At 44.4% G+C, this 22,523-nt stretch overlaps 1 protein-coding gene across 2 annotated transcripts in view; it reads right to left on the bottom strand.

Moving 5' to 3' along the window:
* Positions 1 to 22,523, bottom strand: part of LOC109902517 (single-stranded DNA-binding protein 3) — a 104,737-nt gene that overhangs the window by 75,934 nt on the left and 6,280 nt on the right. For both annotated transcript variants that reach the window (XM_020498925.2, XM_020498926.2), the window contains exons 2-3: positions 20,474 to 20,546; positions 11,825 to 11,886 (exon numbers count right to left, since the gene is read on the bottom strand). In XM_020498925.2, the coding sequence (XP_020354514.1) occupies positions 11,825 to 11,886; positions 20,474 to 20,546 (135 nt within the window). The remainder of the gene's footprint in view (positions 1 to 11,824; positions 11,887 to 20,473; positions 20,547 to 22,523) is intronic.

Below are 22,523 nucleotides of genomic sequence, written 5' to 3'. Positions count from 1 at the left end.
GACATAGTTTCAGTTTACACTAACAGACAGATTTTGTTCACATGACTGAGTTGGTTGGAGCATGGTGCTGGCCACATCATGCAGTTGTGGGTTTGATTCCCTCATGCATGAATGTATACACAGTATGTGGATGTGAAGTGTAAGCTAAATTACCATCTATCCATGGAGACCACATCTATGACAAAGTGAAACATGATCAAGCTAAAAAGTTAGTTGTCCGAGGTGTCTTCACTTATACCCTTTATAACCAGGGTTTAAATGAAGAACTTTGTCAGTTTATTTTCCTAAAATATTCTAATCCAACCTGAAGTCCACTACTACAGCAAAGCAGTGTCATTGAATCGAACCATCCCATGTACAGTGACTCTCATTCTGCTGGGCCAGAGATGCTGGTTACTGATCAATTACTTATGATATTTGTTAATTAAGGAAAATCCCGTCCTTAAGGGTTGAAGAGGGCACCAGGTTCCAATCCAAATGCTCTCAATTACTTAATTGAAATTAATTACCTGTTTAACTAGTCCCCATTAAATTGTGCTTGCGCCTAAGATATTGATTTAATGGATAGCACATAAAAGCTGCTGATCTGACTGGGGCTCAAGAGAAACATTACGCTTTTTCTAAAACATTCGAAGGCGAATACTCCACAATATGCATTCTTTCTGCTGAGGCGGCAAAACCAGACTTCTAAACGTGTGAAACGCCTGACACTTGATATGACAGACTGCAAAATGGAGCAGAAAATGAGCTGATGACCCATAACTGTGCGTGTATCAGATAATCATTAATCGCCTCAGTTTGAAAACATACAGTACCAGTTAAAAGTTTGGACACCTACTCATTCAAGGATTTTAATTTTTTGCTATTTTCTACATTGTAGAATAATAGTAAAGACATCAAAACTATGATGTAACACACATGGAATCATGTAGTTACCAAAAAAAGTGTTAAACAAATCAAAATATACTTTATATTTGAGATTCTTCAAAGTAGCCACCCTTTGCCTTGATGACAGCTTTGCACACTCGTGGCATTCTCTCAACCAGCTTCATGCGGTGGTCACCTGGAATGCATTTCAAATTAGTTAATTTGTTTAATTTCTTTCCTTCTTAATGCATTTGAGCCAATCAGGTGTGTTGTGAAAAGGTAGGAGTGGTATACAGAAGACAGCCCTATTTGGTAAAAGACTAAGTCCATATTAGCTTAAATACACAAAGAAAAACAGTCCATCATTACTTTAAGACATGAAGGTCAGTCGATGTAGAACATTTCAAGAACTTTTAACATTTCTTCAAGTGTGGTCGCAACAAACCATCAAGTGCTATGATGGAGCTGGCTCTCGTGAGGACCACCGAAGTTTAGAGTTACCAGCCTCAGAAATTGCATCCCAAAAAAATGCTTCACAGGGTTCAAGTTTTTTAAATATCATTTTATTTAACTAGGCAAGACAGTTAACACATTCTTAGTTACAATGACGGCCTACATCGGCCAAACCCTAACCCGGATGACGCTGGGCAAATTGTGTGCCGCCCTTACGGCAGCCTGATTCACAAATCAGGCCTTCATGTGTCGAATTGCTGCAAAGAAACCACTACTAAAAGGACACCAGTTAGAAGAGACTTGCTTGGGCCCAAAAAGACGAGCAACGGACATTAGACCGGTGGAAATCTGTCCTTTGGTCTGATTTGTCCAAATTTGAGATTTTTGGTTCAAACAGTCATTCCTTTGTGAGACGCAGAGTAGGGGAACAGATGATCTATGCATGTGTGGTTCCCATCCTTGAAGCATGGAGGTGGTGTCATGGTGCTTTGCTGGTGACACTCAGTGATTTATTTTGAATTCAAGGCACACATAACCAGAATGGCTACGACAACATTCTGCAGGGATACACCATCCCATCTGGTTTGCGCTTAGTGGGACTACCATTTGTTTTTCAACAGGACAATGACCCAACACACCTCCAGGCTGTGTAAGGGCTAATTGACCAAGAAGTAGAGCGATGGAATGCTGCATCAGATGACCTGGACTCCAATCACCCGACCTCATTCCAATTGAGATGGTTTGGGATGAGTTGGACGAAAAGGAAAAGCAGCCAACAAGTGCTCAGCATGTGGGAACTCCTTCAAGACGATTGGAAAAGCATTCCAGGTGGAGCTAGTTGAGAGAATGCCAGTGTGCAAAGCTGTCAAGGCAAAAAAGGGTGGCTACTTTGAAGAATCTCAAATATAAACTCAGAAAAAAAATAAACGTTCCTTTCTAGGACCCTGTCTGTCAAAGATAATTCGTAAAAATCCCAAAATCTTCACAGATCTTCATTGTAAAGGGTTTAAACACTGGTTCTCATGCTTGTTCAATGAACCATAAACAATTAATGAACATGCACCTGTGGAACGGTCATTAAGACACTAACAGCTTACAGACGGTAGGCAATTAAAGTCACAGTTATGAAAACTTAGGATACTAGAGAGGCCTTTCTACTGACTCTGAAAAACACCAAAAGAAAGATGCCCAGGGTCCCTGCTCATCTGCGTGAACGTGCCTTAGGCATGCTGCAAGGAGGCACAAGGACTGCAGATGTAGCCAGGGCAATAAATTGCAATATCTGTACTGTGAGAGGCCTAAGACAGCGCTACAGGGAGACAGCACGGACAGCTGATCATCCTCAGTGGCAGACCACGTGTAACACCTGCACAGGATCAGTACATCCAAACATCACACCTGCGGGACAGGTACAGGATGGCAACAACAACTGCCCGAGTTGCACCAGGAACGCACAATCCATCACGCACAATAGGCTGGACTGAGGGCTTGTAGGCCTGTTGTAAAGGCAGGTCCTCACCAGACATCACCGGCAACAACGTCACCTATGGGCACAAACCCACCGTCGCTGGACCAGACAGGACTGGCAAAAGTGCTCTTCACTGACGAGTCGAGTTTGTCTCACCAAGGGTGATGGTTGGATTCGCGTTTATCGTCAAAGGAATGAGCGTTACACCGAGGCCTGTACTCTGGATGCCTGATCGATTTGGACGTGGATCGTCCGTCATTGTCTAGGGCAGTGTATCCCAGCATCATCGGACTGAGCTTGTCATTGTAGGCAATCTCAACGCTGTGCTTTACAGGGAAAACATCCTCCTCCCTCATGTGGTACCCTTCCTGCGGGCTCATCCTGGCATGACAATGCCACCAGCCATATTTCTCGTTCTGAGCGTGATTTCCTGCAAGACAGGAATGTCAGTGTTCTGCCATGGCCATTGAAGAGCCCGGATCTCAATCCCATTGAGAACGTCTGGGACCTGTTGGATCGGAGGGTGAGGGCTAGGGCCATTCCCCCCAGAAAAGTCTGGGAACTTGCAGGTGCCTTAGTGGAAGAGTGGGGTAACATCTCACAGCAAGAACTGGCAAATCTGGTGCAGTCCATAAGGAGATGCACTGCAGTACTTAATGCAGCTGGTGACCACACCAGATACTGAATGTTACTTTATTTCATTTGTTATTTCATTTGTTAACAAGTTCCACATGTCTGTGGAACTTGTTCAGTTTACGTCTCAGTTGTTGAATCTTGTTATGTTCATACAAATATTTACAAATGTTATGTTTGCTGAAAATAAACACAGTTGACAGTGAGAGGACGTTTCTTTTTTTGCTGAGTTTATTTTATGTTTAACATTTTTTTGGTTACTACATGATTCCATATGTGTTACTTCATAGTTTTGATGTCTTCAGTATTATTCTTCAACGTAGAAAAAATTAAAACATTCAAGAAAAACCCTTGAATGAGTAGAGTAGCATCATGGCGCCGGGGAAGATGGCTGACGTTTTACGTGCACCTAACCAACTGTTTTATTGTAAAACATTTCGCATTGTTTGTAACTTGTTTTTTTAACGAATTCTTTACATAATGTTGCTGCTACTGTCTCTTATGACCGAAAATAACTTCTGGACATCAAAACAGCGATTACTCACCACGAACTGTCAGAAGCTTTTTTTTCTCTCACTTTAACAAGTCTGACGAGCCCGAAGTGAAGGACATACTGCTTTCCTGGGAACAGGCCCAAATCCCTGTCATTTGCGTGAAGAGAAGATGGAGAAAGAGGATGGAGGTCGGGCTGTCTTCTGAGAATTCATAGGCGATCAAATAAACCCCCAGTGCCTTTGGTTGTACTAGCTAACATGCAATAAAAATTGACAACCTATGAAGAAGATTATACTACCAACTTGACATTTAAAACTGTAAAATCGTATGCTTCACGGAGTCGTGGCTGAACGACGACATTATCAACATACAGCTGGCTGGTTGCACGCTGCATCGGCAGGATAGAACAGCGGCGTCTGGTATATACTTCTATATACTTCCGGCCCGTCCTTGGACACTGTGCTATCTAACCTCCAAACGAGCTTCAATGCCATACAACACTCCTTCCGTGGCCTCCAACTGCTCTTAAACGCTAGTAAAACCAAATGCATGCTTTTCAACCGTTCGCTGCCTGCACCCGCACGCCTGACTAGCATCACCACCCTGGATGGTTCCGACCTTGAATATGTGGACATCTATAAATACCTAGGTGTCTGGCTAGACTGTAAACTCTCCTTCCAGACTCATATCAAACATCTCCAATCGAAAATCTAATCTAGAGTCGGCTTTCTATTCCGCAACAACGCCTCCTTCACTCACGCCGCCAAACTTACCCTAGTAAAACTGACTATCCTACCGATCCTCGACTTCGGCGATGTCATCTACAAAATTGCTTCCAACACTCTACTCAGCAAACTGGATGCAGTTTATCACAGTGCCATCCGTTTTGTCACTAAAGCACCTTATACCACCCACCACTGCGACCTGTATGCTCTAGTCGGCTGGCCCTCGCTACATATTCGTCGCCAGACCCACTGGCTCCAGGTCATCTACAAGTCCATGCTAGGTAAAGCTCCGCCTTATCTCAGTTCACTGGTCACGATGGCAACACCTATCCGTAGCACGCGCTCCAGCAGGTGTATCTCACTGATCATCCCTAAAGCCAACACCTCATTTGGCCGCCTTTCGTTCCAGTTCTCTGCTGCCTGTGACGAAGTGCAAAATTCGCTGAAGTTGGAGACTTTTCTCTCTCACCAACTTCAAACATCTGCTATCTGAGCAGCTAACCGATCGCTGCAGCTGTACATAGTCTATCGGTAAATAGCCCACCCATTTTTACCTACCTCATCCCCATACTGTTTTTATTTATTTACTTTTCTGCTCTTTTGCACACCAATATCTCTACTGTGTTATTGACTTGTTAATTGTTTACTCCATGTGTAACTCTGTGTTGTCTGTTCACACTGCTATGCTTTATCTTGGCCAGGTCGCAGTTGCAAATGAGAACTTGTTCTCAACTAGCCTACCTGGTTAAATAAAGGTGAAATAAAAAAATAAAAAAAGGGGGGCGGACATATATATATATATATAAACAACAGCTGGTGCACGATATCTAAGGAAGTCTGGAGCTATTGCTTGCCTGAGGTAGAGTATGACAAGTTGTAGACCACACTATCTACCTAGAGTTTATCTGTATTTTTCGTAGCGGTCTACATACCACCACAGACCGATGCTAGCAATAAGACCACACTCAATGAGCTGTATTCCACCTTAAGACAAACAGGAAAACACTCATCTAGAGGCGGGGCTCCTAGTGGCCTGGGACATTAATGCAGGGAAACAAATCCATTTTACCAAAATTATATCAGCATGTTAAATGTGCAACCAGAGGGAGAAAATAAAAAATCTAACAAAAATTAGAGACCACCTATACTCCACACAGCGATGCATACAATGCTCTCACTCAACCTCCATCTGGCAAATCTGACCATAATTCTATCCTCCTGATTCCTGCTTACAAGCAAAAATTAAAGCAGGAAGCACCAGGGATGAAAAAAGCAGTCAGATGAAGCAGATGCTAAGCTACAGGACTGTTTTGCTAGCTCAGACTGGAATATGTTCTGTGATTCCTCCAATGGCATTGAGGAGTACACCACATCAGCCATTGGCTTCATCAATAAGTGCATCGATGACGTCGTCCCCACAATGACTGTACGTACATACCCCGACCAGAGGCCATGGATAACAAACAACATCCGTACTGAGCTAAAAGCTAGAGCTGCCACTTTCAAGGAGTGGGACTCTAACCCAGAAGCTTAAGAAATCCTGCTATGCCCTCCATCAAACAGGCAAAGAGTCAATACAGGACTAAGATCGAATCGTACTACACCGGCTCCAAAGCTCGCCGGATTTGGCAGGGCTTGCAAACCATTCCACTACAAAAGGGAGGCACAGCCGAGAGCTGTCCAGTGACACGAGCCTACCAGACAAGCTAATCAACTTCTATGCTCGCTGCGAGGCATATAACACTGAAACATGCATGAGAGCATAAGCTGTTCCGGATGACTGTGTGATCACTCTCTTCACAGCCGATGTGAGTAAGACCTTTAAAACAGGTCAACATTCACAAGGCCAGACAGATTACCAGGACGTGTACTGTGAGCATGCACTGACCAATTGGCAAGTGTCGTCACTGACATTTTCAACATCTCCCTGTCCGAGTCTGTAATACCAATATGTTTTAAGCAGACCACCATAGTGGGCTGGTCATGGCTCACATCAACACCATTATCCCAGAAACCCTAGGCCTGCTCCAATATGCATACCGCCCTTACAGATCTACAGATGACGCAATCTCTATTGCACTCCACACTGCCCTTTCCCACCAGAACAAATGTGAGAATGCTATTCATTGACTACAGCTCAGCATTCAACACCATAGTGTTCTCATCACTAAGCTAAGGACCCTGGGACTAAACACCTCCCTCTGCAACTGGATCTTGGGACTTCCTGACTAGCCACCCTCAGGTGGTAAGGGTAGGTAACAACACATCCGCTACGCCGATCCTCAACATGGGGGCCCCTCAGGGGTGCATGCTCAGTGTCCTCCTGTACTCCCGGTTCACTCATGACTGCACGGCCAGGCACGACTCCAATACCATCATTAAGTTCGCAGATGACAAGTGGTAGGCCTGATCGCCGACAACAACGAGACCGCCTATAGGGAGGTAAGAGGCCTGGCCGTGCGGTGCCAGGACAACAACAACCTCAATGTGATCAAGACAAAAGGAATTGATTGTGGACTACAGGAAAAGGAGGACCGAGCACACCCTCATTAACATCAACAGGGCTGTAGAGGAGCAGGTTGAGAGCATCAAGTTCCTTGGTGTCCACATCACCAAGACAGTCGTGAAGAGGGTACAACAAAACCTATTCCCCTCAGGAGACTTGATTTGGCATGGGTCCTCAGATCCATCGAGAGCAAACTGACTGGTTGCATCACTGCCTGGTATCACAACTGCTCAGCCTCCGACGGCAGGGCACTACAGAGGGTAGTGCGTACGGCCCAGTACATCACTGGGGCCAAGCTTCCTGCCATCCAGGACCTCTATACCAGGCGGTGTCAGAGGAAGGCCCTAAAAATTGTCAAAGACTCCAGCCCCCCCAGTCATAGACTGTTCTCTCTGCTACCGCATGGCAAGCGGTACCGGAGCGACAAATCTAGGTCCAAGAGGCTTCTAAACAGCTTCTACCCCCAAGCCATAAGATTCAATTGTTCAGCAATCAAAATGGCCACCCAGACTATTTGAATTGCCTAACCACCCCCTCTTTTACACCGCTGCTACTCTCTTATTACCTATGCATAGTCTACCTACATGTACATATTACCTTAACTAACCCTGCACATTGACTCTGTACACAGGGGGTACCGGTACAGTCTCGCTATTGTTATTTAAATGATGTTCTTTAATTATTCTGATTCTTTAAACTGTATTATTGGTTGGGGGCTTTGTAAGTAAGCAATTCACTGTTGTATTCAACGCATGTGACTAATACAATATTGATTTGTGCCCAAACTTATGACTGGTACTGTATATTGGAGTGGTGGTAAAACTGTATTTATTGTACAAGGTAGGTACATTCATATGTAAGGTCTCATTACAGTGTAAGCACAGTGAAGTATAGCAAAGATACAACTACCTCCTGTTTTTATATAATAACACATTTGACTTTCTACTGCTCTCTGCTCTCAGGTGTGCACTGTCTGGGTCAGCTGTCCTCCTGTACTCCCTGATGAATAGCACAGAGAAACAGAGTAGAGAAATCTGGAGAACAGAGAAGTGTGTGTATGCGGGTTCATGCGTGTGGATCTATGCATGTGCGAGCGTTTATGCCCGAGTGTGTGTGTGTGTGTTGAGGGGGCCCATGAAGCCTGCCCTTCAGTCACTTGACAATAAAGCCAGGCTGCATTATCATATCTATCAGCTGCCGTTAAAGAGATTGCAGCTTTGTCAGAGCCGCGCCTGCCGAAGGGAGACAGAGGGACCATCTCAAATCCAATCAGCTCTCTGGGAAATGAAATAAGACTCGTGTTATAGTTTGTTACTGGAAAGCTGCAACTAGGTGCAAACCAGGGGATGGGGACTGGGGAGCAGGGTTATCGTAACCTGACACCCTCCAAAGTTTGAAATAGCAAAGTTGATTTGTCTCAGTGAGACTGTACATGCAACACTGGTGCATTTCTGAAGGTAGCCAAGCCTAGTTTAAACTAGCTAACTATAGGTTGAAAAGATGGAAATATTCATACTGTGGATGCATTCTTGCCTTAAAGATGTCATACTTTTGTATAATTTCAGCCAGTCGTTTTTGAATGTAGTGCTCACAAGAATGGTCCACCACCCAAAGGACATCCAATCAACTTGACACAACAACTGTGGGAAGCATTAGGATCAACATGGGCCAGCATCCCTGTGAAACGTTTGACACCTTGTCGAGTCCATACCCGAGAATTGAGGCCGTTCCGAGGGCAAGAGGGTGCATCTCAATATTAGGAAGGTGTTCCTAATGTTTTGTACACTCAGTGCAGATATGTGCACCATGTCATCGCTCTCACTTGAACTCTGTTGTGTCCAACGAGCCATTATGCCCAACCTGCAAACTCATTGGATAATGCTGGGCAAGCCTTTTGCTAGCTGTCACTCAAATAGCAACGGGCTGAAGCTCATTGGCTGAAACTCAAATTACTAGGGGGCTGGCACACGTGGGGGAACATGGCGCTGCACAGCTTCCAGAAAACAGTAGCTTTTAAAACTACGAATTTCGTGGCTAATTGAGGTAAAACCGTAATTCTGCTCATGGATTATATGCATGTATGAACTACATACACATTGACAGCCCAAAGCGGGAGGTTTAAAAAATAAATAAACTTACTAGTCGCCAAAGAACCGCTCAAATCTCTTTAAATAAATTAACTTGGCTGTGTGGAATCCCTAAGATTAGTCGGTGTGAGATTCATACTCCAGTTTAAGAGGGCAAATTCTGCCATATCCAAATGAACTGCCAGTCAAAACAATGTGAAAATGTGGACTGGCAGCATACAGGCCACACACACACTTTCCACAGCATCAACATTCATAAGACAATTACAAAAATGAAATGCCATTGTGATAATTACTGCAATTAACGGTTCTCTGACAAAGCCTGGTGGTAACAATGTGCCTTCCGCCATTACGGGCAGAGTAAACACAGACAAGTGGTTGTAAGGGCCTGGGCATTAAATCAACAGTGATGTGGCTGGAGCGACAGAGCAGCCAGGCTAAGGAGAGGATCGGACAGGAGACATCTTGACTATGGCTGTTACTACTATTATTATCAGCCTGAGCTGCTCTTAAAATGGGACAAAACCTGCAATCAAAAACCAAAACCGTTCGGTCTTTATTACCCTACTGAGGTTTGCTATTCTCCTGGTACCAATGTGAGGCCACAAGAGAAACAGGCACTCCCCATCTCCTAAAACAGCATGCCATGTAAATCTGTTCTAGAATTCCACAGGAGCCCTCCCCTCAGATTAATAACTAATAAATTCAACATCTGAAAATGGGCGAAGAGAATAAAGGAAAAATGCGTGCGCATCTTGTTAAAGATGAGGAACAGATTACTCCTTTATTTATTTAACCAGGGGAAAGCTCTGGCCAGATGATCTAGTGTCTTTCTGGGTCAGGTATAGCAGCTCTACTCTGCCTGACACAGACAGGCTGAAAGGAACCACAAAGCCCCAGGTTCCTGCCTGATACAGAATAACCAGGAGAGCTAGGATGGGGCAAGTCTGTTTTGCTGGAGTGTTTTCTTTGCCCCTCGCAAGGAGGAATTTCAGCTGGAAGCAATTTGAGGGATGATCCGTGTACATAGTATTGTGGTGAGGTTCTCAGAGGGTGACCGAGTATATGTCCAGTGAAAACTGGCTAAAACAATTGATTTGGCAGACCAATGTAGAGAGCTAATGACACAATCAACACCTGCACCCCTCTCGGAGCCCTGGCTTTATCTCTGCGTCCATAACAACAGATGTGGATGACTGACCCCCTCCCTCAACCCATTCAGCCCTGCGCGGCCCAACAGGAAACTGTTTGAGACAGAAGCAGGGAAGAAAACCCAGGGTGGGGGATTTGGCTGTTTAACACAAAGGAGACTGGAATGTAAGGAGTTAATCCGTTTGGGGTCTCTTCCGCAAACAAAGGACAGGCCTTCAGACAAAGGTTGAGGGAGGGGGAGTGGTTGGCTTTCCCTTACCATCTGGACCTTTTGTTTGGGGGAGGGGGTTGACGTAGGAGGGGGAGGCCCCCCAGTGAGCCTCCTTCGTCCACATGCTGCAGCCCCAGACAGACACCCTTCCACTGGGTCACACCACACTGGGGCCCTGTTCAGCTAATATCTCTCCTCTGCAACTGCTCACACACACACAGGGGGCTCCCTCAAACTGTGCCTCAGCAATCGGAGACTTTAAAACTTCGAGGGTTAGGCAACGTGAAAGTAAACTTGTTCAAAAACTGTATGTTTGTGTATGTCAATCTGTCTGTGCTTCTGGTAGATTTAAGTGAAATCTGTCAGACGGAGGGAACACAGGCTGTCTTAAGGACCATTATGAGCTGTGTAAACATGATTCACAATTAACAGGTCAGCGATTCAGGGGGCAGAATGCCGCTAAAAATGCCCCTGCTCAGCGGTGGAGGGTAGAGGGGATTTTCAGAATGAGGAGCACAGGACAAACAAAAACTGCCTGTGAACTCACTCCCTCTCTCTTTCCTTTATATCTCGCTCTCTCTACATTTCCCTCCGTCAGCTGGAGGGGAGCCCAGGCTCAGGGTGTTTCCTTCTCATCCAGTGAGAAATACACGTCAGCCTGTCAGTTCAGAGGCGACTGCATCCAGGTCGTGAATACACTGAAGTATTTATTTGGTATCAAAACGTCTGACAAGTCCGCTACAAGAGGAAGAATACAACCGAAGCTGGTTCTACAAATACCATAGATCGAGACCATAATGGGTTAGGTGTTTTCAACTCCGACAAACAGAAAGTATAAAAAAGGTATTTACAGTACCAGGTACATATGCTGTAATCATAGCTTAACCTTTAAAAGAAATACCGACTCTGTTCAAATTTGAAAGCAGACACTTATCCAGAGCGAGTAGTAAGTTAATACATTCTCTCACTGGTCCCCCACGGGAATCGAACCCACAACCCTGGCATTGCAAGCGCCATGCTCTACCAACTGAGCCACATGGGATCAGGACAATTGTTGCTCATCACCCAGTGAAGAGAGTAGTGCACACACATCAGAAGAAATACCTGTCGTTACCAGCAATTACCTCCCCACTCCTACACATGTCGTGAATGGCACTGTGTCTGTGTGTGTGTGTGTGTAAACTGTGATGTTTAAATGAGACTCTACATAGAAGAAAATGTACGTACCACCACCATGAGTGTAGGAATCCAGGGGGCTCCCCCAGTGTAATGTTCTTCTCCCATCGGATCTGAGAGAGAGACAGAGCGAGTTAAGACTGCCACATGTGCATCCATAATGCATACACACCACGTCTCACTCCACTTCACCTCAGACAGACATGCAGTAAGAATGGAGTGCAGAGAGTGTGGATCTGACACTAAAAACATCTCAGTAGCAGCTCCTCACACTTCATAACACCTCTACTCCCCATATCTGGCCACGGAGATAAGATCAACCCAGAGATAGCACTAAAAGGGCAGAGTGTGGTAGCTAGCTAACTCCAACTGCCACTGTCTGTGGCCGCTGTGTGAGCTACAGAACATTGCAGGCACTATAGGTATCCTCGCTTGCATGCCAAACTTTCTGGGTTTCTCCTGTTATGACTAGTACCCAGGATTTTGCTGACTGCCTTGACCAGGAACAATTATTTTTCTTGGTCAGGTCAAATCAAATTTTATTGGTCACATACACGTGATTAGCAGATGTATAGTGAAATGCTTGTGCTTCTGGCTCTGACAGTGCAGTAATAGCTAACAAATTACACCAAAAACACACAAATCTAAGTAGGAATGAGTTAAGACTATATACACATATGGACGAGCGATGTCCAAGCGGAACGGACTAAGACACAGTAGAATAGTATAGAACACAGTATATACACGAGATGAGTAATGCCAGATATGTAAACATTAAAGTGACTAGTGTTCCATTCCTTAAAGTGGCCAGTAATTCCTAGTCTATGCGTAAAAGGCAGCAGCCGCTAATGTGCTACTGATGGCTATTTAAACAGTCAGTCTGATGGCCTTGAGATAGAAGCTGTTTTTTAGTCTCTCGGTCCCAGCTTTGATGCACCTGTACTGAGCTCGCCTTCTGGATGATAGCGGGGTGAACAGGCAGTGGCTCGGGTGGTTGATGTCCTTGATGATCTTTTTGGCCTTCCTGTGACATCAGGTGCTGTAGGTGTCCTGGAGGGCAGGTAGTTTGCCCCTGGCAATGTGTTGGGCAGACCACACCACTCTCTGGAGAGCCTTGCGGTTGCGGGGGTAGTTGCCGTAGCAGGTGGTGATACAGCCCGACAGGATGCTTTCAATTGTGCATCTGTAAAAATTTGTGAGGGTTTTAGGTAACAAGCCAAATGTCTTTAGCCTCCTGAGGTTGACGAGGCTCTGTTGGGCCTCCATCACACTGTGTGTGGGTTGTCCATTTCAGTTTGTCAGTGATGTCTATACCAAACTTGAAGCTTTCCACCTTCTCCACTGCGGTCCAGTCGATGTAGATAGCAGAGGGTACACCCCCCTGTTTCCTGAAGTCCACGATCATCTCCTTTGTTTTGTTGACGTTGAGTGAGGTTGTTTTCCAGGCACCACACCTCTTCCCTGTAGGCTGTCTCGTCATCATTGGTAATCAAGCCTACTACTATCGTGTCGTCTGCAAACTTGATTGAGTTGGAGGCGTGCTTGGCCACGCAGTCATGGGTGAACAGGGAGTACAGGAGGGGGCTGAGCACGCACCCTTGTGGGGCACTAGTGGTGAGGATCAGTGGAGTGGAGGTGATGTTTCCTACCTTCACCACCTGGGGGCGGCCCGTCAGGAAGTCCAGGACCCAGTTGCACAGGGCGGGGTTCAGACCCAGGGCCTCGAGCTTAATGATGAGCTTGGAGTGTACTATATAATTGAATGCTGAGCTATAGTCAATAAACAGCATTTTCACATATGTATTCCTCTTGTCCAGATGGAATATGGCAGGGGGCAGAGTGATGGCGATTGCATCGTCTGTGGACCTATTGGGGTGGTAAGCAAATTGAAGTGGGTCTAGGGTGGCAGGTAATGTAGAGGTGATATGATCCTTGACTAGTCTCTCAAAGCTACGGGGTGATAGTCATTTAGTTCCGTTACCTTTGCAGGAACAATGGTGGACATCTTGAAGCATGTGGGGACAGCAGACTGGAATAGGGAGAGATTGAATATGTCCGCAAACACTGCAACCAGATGGTCTGCGCATGCTCTGAGGACGCGGCTAAGGATGCCGTCTGGCCCGGCAGCCCTGCGAGGGTTAACACGTTTAAATGTTTTACCCAAGTCAGCCACGGAGAAGGAGAGCCCACAGTCCTTGGTAGTGGGCTGCATCGGTGGCAAAGCGTGCAAAGAAAGTGTTTAGCCTGTCCGGAAGGAAGACCCTTTTTTTTGGTTTTCCCTTTTGTAGTCCGTGATTTTCTGTAGTCCTTGCCACATACGTCTCGTGTCTGAGCCGTTGAATTGCGACTTCACTTTCTCTATACTGATGTTTAGCTTGTTTGATTGCCTTGCGGAGTGAATAACTATACTGTTTATATTCTGCCATATTACCAGTCCCTTGCTATTGTTAATAGGACAGTCAATATGTTGATAGAATTTTGGCAGCCTAGTCCTCAGATTTGATTTGTTAAAATCCCCAGCTACAATAAAATGCAGCCTCAGGATGTGGTTTCCAGTTTGCAAAGTCCAGTGAAATTCTTTGAGGGCTTGAGGTGGGATGTAGTAAATGGCCATGGCGATGACGGAGGAGAATTCTATTGGGTGAATAATACGGTCAGCATTTAATTGGGAGGTATTCTAGGTCAGGTGAACAAAATGACTTGAGTTCCTGTAAGTTTATAGAATTACACCATGAGTCCTACAGGCCCTAGAGGTGAGCCTTGAAACATGGCATGTAATAGAGGCCAAATGCGATGCACTGTAGTTCTAAGGCACGTGGCTGGTGATGAGGACTATATTGTTGGTGTGACTGTTGCCAGTTTTATAGGCTCTCCTACAAACAGCTGATGGATGAGACTAACTTACGTGTGGGCCAGTGGAGGCTGTTCAAGGGATCTGCTGTGCATGGGAGCAGGGAGTGACTGTTCCCCGAGGAGATGGGCGAGTATGCAGGGGTAGGACGAGGGGTTAATTGAGAGGCAGGAGAGAGGCCAGGTGATAGCTCTCTCATTAGGTGGCATCGAGCAGGTGTGTTTTGCTTCAGCGTATCTGGAGGGACCAAATTCCCTTATCTGTTCAGGTGGGAGACGGGAGGGCTGGAAAGGGCCGAACATGCTTTGGAGAAGTCCTGAGCTTTTAGCATAGTAATTATATTGGCGTGATGTGGCTGACTGTAGAAATGTATATGTGATGAAAAGAGACCAACCGTGAACAGAGAAACTTAAGACCTTTGTGGCTAAAGTTAGTTAGGATTATTGTTGAGTGTATGGGAGCTATAAAGGCATTTTGAATATTGTGTACTCACTCTGCTATCATAAAATATGAAGGGCAAGAAGAGTACCAGAAAGCAGGGAAAAAATGGTTTGAAAACATCACTGATAAGTATCTCCGCATTATACTGTGTATGTGATTTCATATATTTAAAACTACTAAAGTACAAGCAAATTACCTGGAAAAAGGCCTCTGCATGCCTCATGGAAATAGACTGTGTGAGGAGCAGAGCTTCTCCCTCCTGTTGCCTGTGATCCATAACTTAACCCCTATCCAGCAGCACACCAATAACACTCCATCTCAGGGAGGAGATTTGCCCAGGAGGGTTCTGCAATCAGCAAGCCTCACTTCAGCCTCGCTACTTAATCTCTCCGAGCTGGTCCCAGATCTGTGCTTAATATTTTAGTCCAGTTCTGTGCCTTGGTGGCAGTTAGTCGAACACTGCTGCCTGCACTGAACCGTTTAGGGCAGAGAGAGGGAAAAGCTTTTGGGCAGGTTAGGTGATTGATGTTTTGATTTATCAGCATTGTAATAGACTAGGTTACTGTATGACTTTGTTGTGTCAACCTAGACAGGTTGTGGCTTGATTTAGCCTCGCAAACACACCTTGAGATAGAATAAACATTAGACATTGTATAGCCTGATATCCTCCCTTTAAATTATAATTTCCATGTGTGACATTATCTCAGTCACATTAAAGGCTGCTCTCTCATTACAGGTTAGTTATATTTTGATAAGACATACAGTGCATTCGGAAAGTATTCAGACCTCTTGACTTTTTCCACTTTGATACATTACAGCCTTATTCGAAAATGGATGAAATAAAAGAATACACATATATACACACACACAAATACCCCATAATGACAAAGCAAAAAGTGTTTTCGTAGAACATTTAGAACATTTATATTTAACAAAAATAATTGATACCTTATTTACACAAGTATTCAGACCCTTTGCTATGAGACTCAAAATTGAGCTCAGATTGATCATCACTGACATGTTTCTACAACTTGGAGTCCACCTGTGGTAAATTCAATTGATTGGACATAAGGTCCCACATTTGACAGTGCATGTCAGAGCATAAACCAAACCATGAGGTCGAAGGAATTGTCTGTAGAGCTTCGAGACAGGATTGTGTCGAGTCACAGATCTGGGGAAGGTTACCAAACAATGTCTGTAGCATTGAAGGTCCAAGAACAAAGTGGCCTCCATTATTCTTACATGGAACAAATTTGGATCCAGCAAGACTCTTCCTAGAGCTGGCAGCACTGCCAAACTGAGCAATCGGGGGAGAAGGGCCTTGGTCAGGGAGGTGGTGACCCAATGGTCACTCTGACAGAGCTCCAGAGATCCTCTGTGGAGATGGGAGAACCTTCCAGAAGGACCACCATCTCTACAGCACTCCACCTGTCAGGCCTTTATGGTAGAGTGGCCAGACGGTAGCCACTCCTCAGTGAAAAGGCACATGACAGCCAGCTTGAATTTGCCAAAAGGCACCTCAAGGACTCTCCGACCATGAGAAATAAGGTTCTCTGGTCTGATGAAACCAAGACTTAACTCTTTGGCCTGAATGTCAAGAGTCACATCTGAAAGAAACCTGGCACCATCCCTACGGTGAACCATGGTGGTGGCAGCATCAAGCTGTGGGAATGTTTTTCAGCAGCAAGGACTAGGAGACCAGGGAAAGATGAAAGGTGAAATGTACAGAGAGATCCTTGACAAAAACTTTCTCCAGAGTGCTCAGAACCTCAGACTGGGGCAAAAGTTCACCTTCCAACAGGACAACGGCCCTAAGCACACAGCCAAGACAACGCAGGAGTGGCTTCAGGACAAGTCTCTGAATGTCCTTGTGTGGACCAGCCAGAGCCCAGACTGTTCTAGAGACCTGAAAATAGCTGAGTAAAGGGTGTGAATACTTATGTAAATTCTAAAAACCCGTTTCTGCTTTGCAATTATGGGGTATTGTGTGTAGATTGATGAGGATAAAGCTGTAACGTAACAAAATGTTAATGGGTCTGAATACTTTCCGGATGCACTGTAAATGGCAGGGAACATATGCAATGTCTGATTCATTGTGAAAGATAAAGAGCAACATTTTAGTTTAAGACTCAGGAGAAAATAAATATAGCCTGTGTATAATAGTATGCTGTTAACTTCTTGAGTGTAGGGGGCAGGATTTTCATTTTGGGCAAAAACAAAAAAAATTACCCATTTGAAACGGCCTATTTCTCAGGCCCAGAAACTAGAATATGCATAGAATTGTCAGATTAGGATAGAAAACTCTAAAGTTTCCAAAACTGTCAAAATATTGTCTGTGAGTATAACAGAACTGATATTGCAGGCAAAAACCTGAGGAAAATCCAACAAGGAAGTGCTGTTTTCCCTGAAAGCTCTCTGTTCCATTGGATGCCTTGCCTCCATTTAAAGGGATATCAACCAGATTCCTCAAGGTGTCAGTCTTTAGACATAGTTTCAGGCTTTTATTTTGAAAGATGAGAAAGATCACATCGCGTCAGTGGATAGCTGGGTGTTCACAGAGTTTTGCTTGCGCAACAGAGTGGGGCAGCCATTGTCTCTCCCTCTCCTAATGAAAAAGCTACAGTCCCGGTTGATATATATATATATATTTTAAAAACAACCTGGGGATTGATTATTTAAAAAAAAGTTTGACATGTTTCTGTGGACATTACGGATACTATTTGGAATTTTCGTCTGCGATGTTGTGACCGCTCGAGCCTGTGGATTTCTGAACATAACGCGCCGAACAAATGGAGGTATTTTTTGATATAGAAATTATCTTTATGGAACAAAAGGAACATTTATTGTGTAACTGAGAGTCTCGTGAGTGCAAACATCCGAAGATCATCAAAGGTAAGCAATTTAATTTATTGGTCACGAAAGTCAGAAAAGCAATCTACTTGGCTGCTAGCTGTTTGTAATATTTTGTCTACTGAGAGAGAGGTTCTTACATAAACGCTTGTTATGCTTTCGCCAAAATGCTGTATTGAAATCTGACACGCCAAGTGGATTAACAAGCTAAACTGTGTTTTGCTATATTGCACTTGTGATTAAATGAAAATGTAATATTTTTTGTAATTTAATTTGAATTTGGCGGTCTGCAATTCAGCAGGTGTTGATGAAAATGATCGCGCTAACAGGATGGGTGCGTCAAGAAGTTAACTCCAGGTCATGACCGTATCTCTAAGGAAATTAGGCTGCTTTAGAAAACTGTCATCTAACGTTCCTTTTCCTGTGTGGTTGATAAGGGACACCCAGCTGAGGCAAAAAAAAAAAAAACATGCGCCTGTATCTTTCAAAACACAACACACGTAGGCCTGGGCCATGCGTCAGACATTTCGGAGCGCAGTGACACAGGTACAGTCATGAACAGTGGTGAAACATCAACGCTGTAATACATGATAACAGCTGAACAGATTATAATACAGGAGGGGAAGTGCTGTGATGTAAGCTGGGTGAATCACACCACTGAAATAGTTCTGTGCTTGAACAGGGGCCAGAGTTTTTTATTTTTTATATGAAATAAATCATGAGAAAAAAATCACAACCTTTCATTGCACTTGAAAAAAATTCACTTTAGCAGGTCCGGGGGTTAAGAACATTATTATTAACCAATTGTACACATTCATCCATCTAAATGAACATATTAAATCTGACTTCTAACACATGGGAGTGTTAAAGAGCAGTTATGAACCAAATGAGCATATACACCACTCCAAAGGTGTGAGTAGAGCCCTCACTGCTGGTTAAATGAATGATAAATAATATAAGAGTTAAATAGACTAGTATGAGCATCCAGGCTATTACAGAGAGGATATTGGAGTTTAACCTAACTTTTTCAGAAGGCGCACAGAGCAGTATAAGTAGGGCCAGGAATTTGTCCTGAAGTAGTAACCTGGGAAGGAAACGCATGGCCCTAGTTATGGCTTCCTGCACCAGTTAAGTGGTCAGAGAAAACCTCCTGACCCTAGGGAAAAGGCACAGCTGATACATAATATTGGTCTTTAACATATAGTCCATTATTTGCGTGCCAGTAAAGTTCTTCCACAGCCATAATGGTACAATATTTAGTCAGCAGTATAAAAAGGGGTCTACACACATTAAAGAGACAGTAGATACGGAGCATAGCGCAGTAGTTGCAATGTCGTTTTTCCAGTCACAAAAAGGGCGGGAGCATTCTACACACTTTTGTGCAACTTGAAAATTGAGACGTGCCATATAATTCCTTACGGCGCCGTGGGGGCAGTGTTATCACTTGGTTCCTTGATCTGATCTATAGGCTGTGCATCAAAGTAGCATATTCTGCATTGATAACCAAATACAGTCTCAACGACTGTTCAAACAACAGACCAAACATTGTAGCCTTATTAGAATCCCCCCACAAAACATGTATTTTTGTTGAGAAGTAACTACTTCTAGACAGGAAAAAAAAAATGTAAAAAAATAAATAAAAAACTGGTAGCCATATACCTTTTCTCCGTGATATGACGACATTGGATGCTTTGCTGACACGGGAGCGAATACACTGAATCAGCATATCAAATTGGGATTATGTTATACGTTACATTGGTGAGTAGGCTATAAGAATATTTAAATTGTATTATTTCACATGGGGGAAGATGTGGGAAGTTAGGTTAGTGCTAGCAGAATAACCTACAGCCTACTAGCAGGCACAAAACGAGTCGATGTTAATCAAACCTAAACTTTCAGAACATGTCGGCTTAGCTATTAATTAAATATGCAGTTGGTTCTCTTTCAAATTATCTTAGTGGTGAAGTTCAACGCGATTTCTCTTTGTCTACCTCAAAAGGGGAGGACTTGAGAAAAATCTCTGTCATTGCCCCCTTATGAACGCTGCTATTTGGGAGTCTAGAAATGCACGGACCTGCACATAGAGCTATGCAAGTGAAGCTTGTAGCAAAGCTTAACGCGTGAAGGTGTTAAGAGAGGCGAAGGCCTGAATACTAGGCCACTATGGAGGAAGGATGTCCATTAAGGAAGAGGATGCACCACATTACATGGGCTTTACCTCATTGACAGTTCAGGGGCTATCAGACTAATAGAGGAAGGAGCATGGCCTAGGTGTTGATATGGAACGCAAATAGAACAGACATTTCTATAAGGACAATAAAAAATGTTAAGACTAATACTGCTGTTATTCATCAACATATAGCTTAGTCTAGACCCACTACATCCATATCATTGTATACAAAAAAATAACTTTGTAATCCAATTACAAAGCAGAGACGACCAAATTGGTTCTTGACCCCAGGGCTACCACTAATGTAAATTCCATCCCTCGCTATACAATGGAGAGGAATCCCATTCATCCGTCCACCTCAGGAAGTTCTTCTAAAGCCATTTCTTACCTCTGACAGGAAGGTCTGTGCTGATTTCTGTGCGCCGACGTGCAGCAAATACTCGTACACATATAAAGCTAACCTGGAAAACAAAAGAGAAAAAGGTCAATGTCGAGGGTCCATCTCGCACCTCCTCCATCCCCTCCTCCTCGCTCTGGAGAATCTCTCACCCTCTCCCGGGCTAGCAGGTAGCCTGTCCAACTGGCGCTCAGGTCAAAAATTCATTTGTACTGGATCTCTCCTTACAGACCAGTGGGGTTAACCAGGAGAACACAGCCTTTGTCGTAATAAAATACAATTGTGTTTTTGGTCAGACCTGTTGTATTTACACAGTATTAACATTTACAGTAGGAGCCAGAGACTTTCACAATGACAGCCAGATAACATGCAAACTCTAAGGAGAAGCCATTGGGAGGCTCTAGAAAATAAAAAGAGCATCTGTGGTTCACGGAGCTCCTCCTTTAACACGGATTCTGAGGAAAACAAGAGGAAAGCAGAGACAGCCAAGCGTGGGTCGGTGTCACACTATCTGACAACCCACACTACCTTGTGCATTTTTGGTATCATTATGACTGTCATTTAGCCGCCTGTGCTGGCAATTACTGTGCTCCCTGTGCTCCTGTACTAGTGATGAACCCACACTCTACTAAGAGGGAAAGGGCCTCCCGAGTGGGGCAGCGGTCTAAGACACTGCAGAGCTTGAGGTGTCACTACAGATCCAGGTTCGATCCCAGGCTGTGTCGCAGCCGGGAGACCCATGAGGCGACGCACAATTGGCCCAGCGTCGTCCGGGTTAGTGGAGGGTTTGGCCGGCCGGGATGTCCTTGTCCCATCGTGCTCTAGCGAATCCTGTGGCGGGCTGGGCGCATGCACGCTGACACGATCGCCAGTCGTGGCTTCCGGTTTAAGCGAGCAGTGGTTTAAGCGAGCAGTGTGTCAAGAAGCAGTGCAGCTTGGCTAGGTCGTTTTTTGGGGGATGCAAAGTCTCTTGACCTTCGCCTCTCCCAAGTCCGTACGGGAGCTGCAGCAATGGGACAAGACTAACTACCAATTGGATAACACAAAATTGGGAGAAAAAAATTAAAGAATGAAAAAGTCAATTTGGTCACATTAGGTTAAGTCTACTGTTGGGAGCAGAGTCTCAAAAACACATCATCTCAAAGTAATCATTCATTTGATATGCCAGCTTTAAACCATGGAGACATTTCTTCCACCGACTGCAAAAAAAAAAGAAAAAAAGAGTTCTGACTAACGTTAGACATTAGTTAAAGGGGACACCCATCTTCTTAATTATTTCTCAGTGTTACATCAGACGTATTAATTTCACTGCTCATTTCAGTAATCTAGTGTAAACAAATGGTTCTGGACACAACGAACACAATCATGGCCACAGTGTTTTATCTGGTCTGTCTGTTTTATGGTTGTGGATTTGTTATGCTGGAGTGACTGCTTACCGCAGGGGTGTCGAGGTCCGGAGTCACACTTAATTATAAATCCTCTATCCACAGCTTTGTACATGTTCTTTTACACTTTATTTGGGTAGTCCTTCTGTAGATGCTCTACAGATGGTCATACTATTAACCAACTATCTGTTGATAAGCAACTGCTTGCTAAGGTTACGGTTAGGTTTAGAGTAAGGGTTAGGGTACGGGTTAAGGTTAGGGCAACGGTTAAGTTTAGTTGAAATGTTACCGATAGTCTGTGTAGAGCATCGGGTCCGGCCCAAAGGCCGTATGTTTGACACCCCTGGCTTAGAGGGTAGGTCAAGGGTGACGGTAGAAGAGAAGGATGGGCAGAACAACGGGTTATGGGTAATAGCATGATATTCAAATTAATGACATGGTGGAGCAAAACCACTGGCTGGAATATTTCCATACTCATCTCATCATAGAGGGGAGTGTCACCACGCGACACTACCTGGTAACACTGAAAATGCTTGGTGGCGTTTGTAATCAGGTCTCAACTGAGTTTAATTCAAACCAGCCAATGAGAACTGAGCTCTGGGAATGTGCTCTGAATTAACTTAAATGAAACCAGTCAAAAAAACGAGGCGCTCCTT

This window comes from Oncorhynchus kisutch, linkage group LG13 (assembly GCF_002021735.2).
Source record: "Oncorhynchus kisutch isolate 150728-3 linkage group LG13, Okis_V2, whole genome shotgun sequence".
Taxonomy (NCBI): Eukaryota; Metazoa; Chordata; class Actinopteri; order Salmoniformes; family Salmonidae; genus Oncorhynchus; species Oncorhynchus kisutch.
This window is presented reverse-complemented; position numbering and strand designations above follow the sequence as displayed.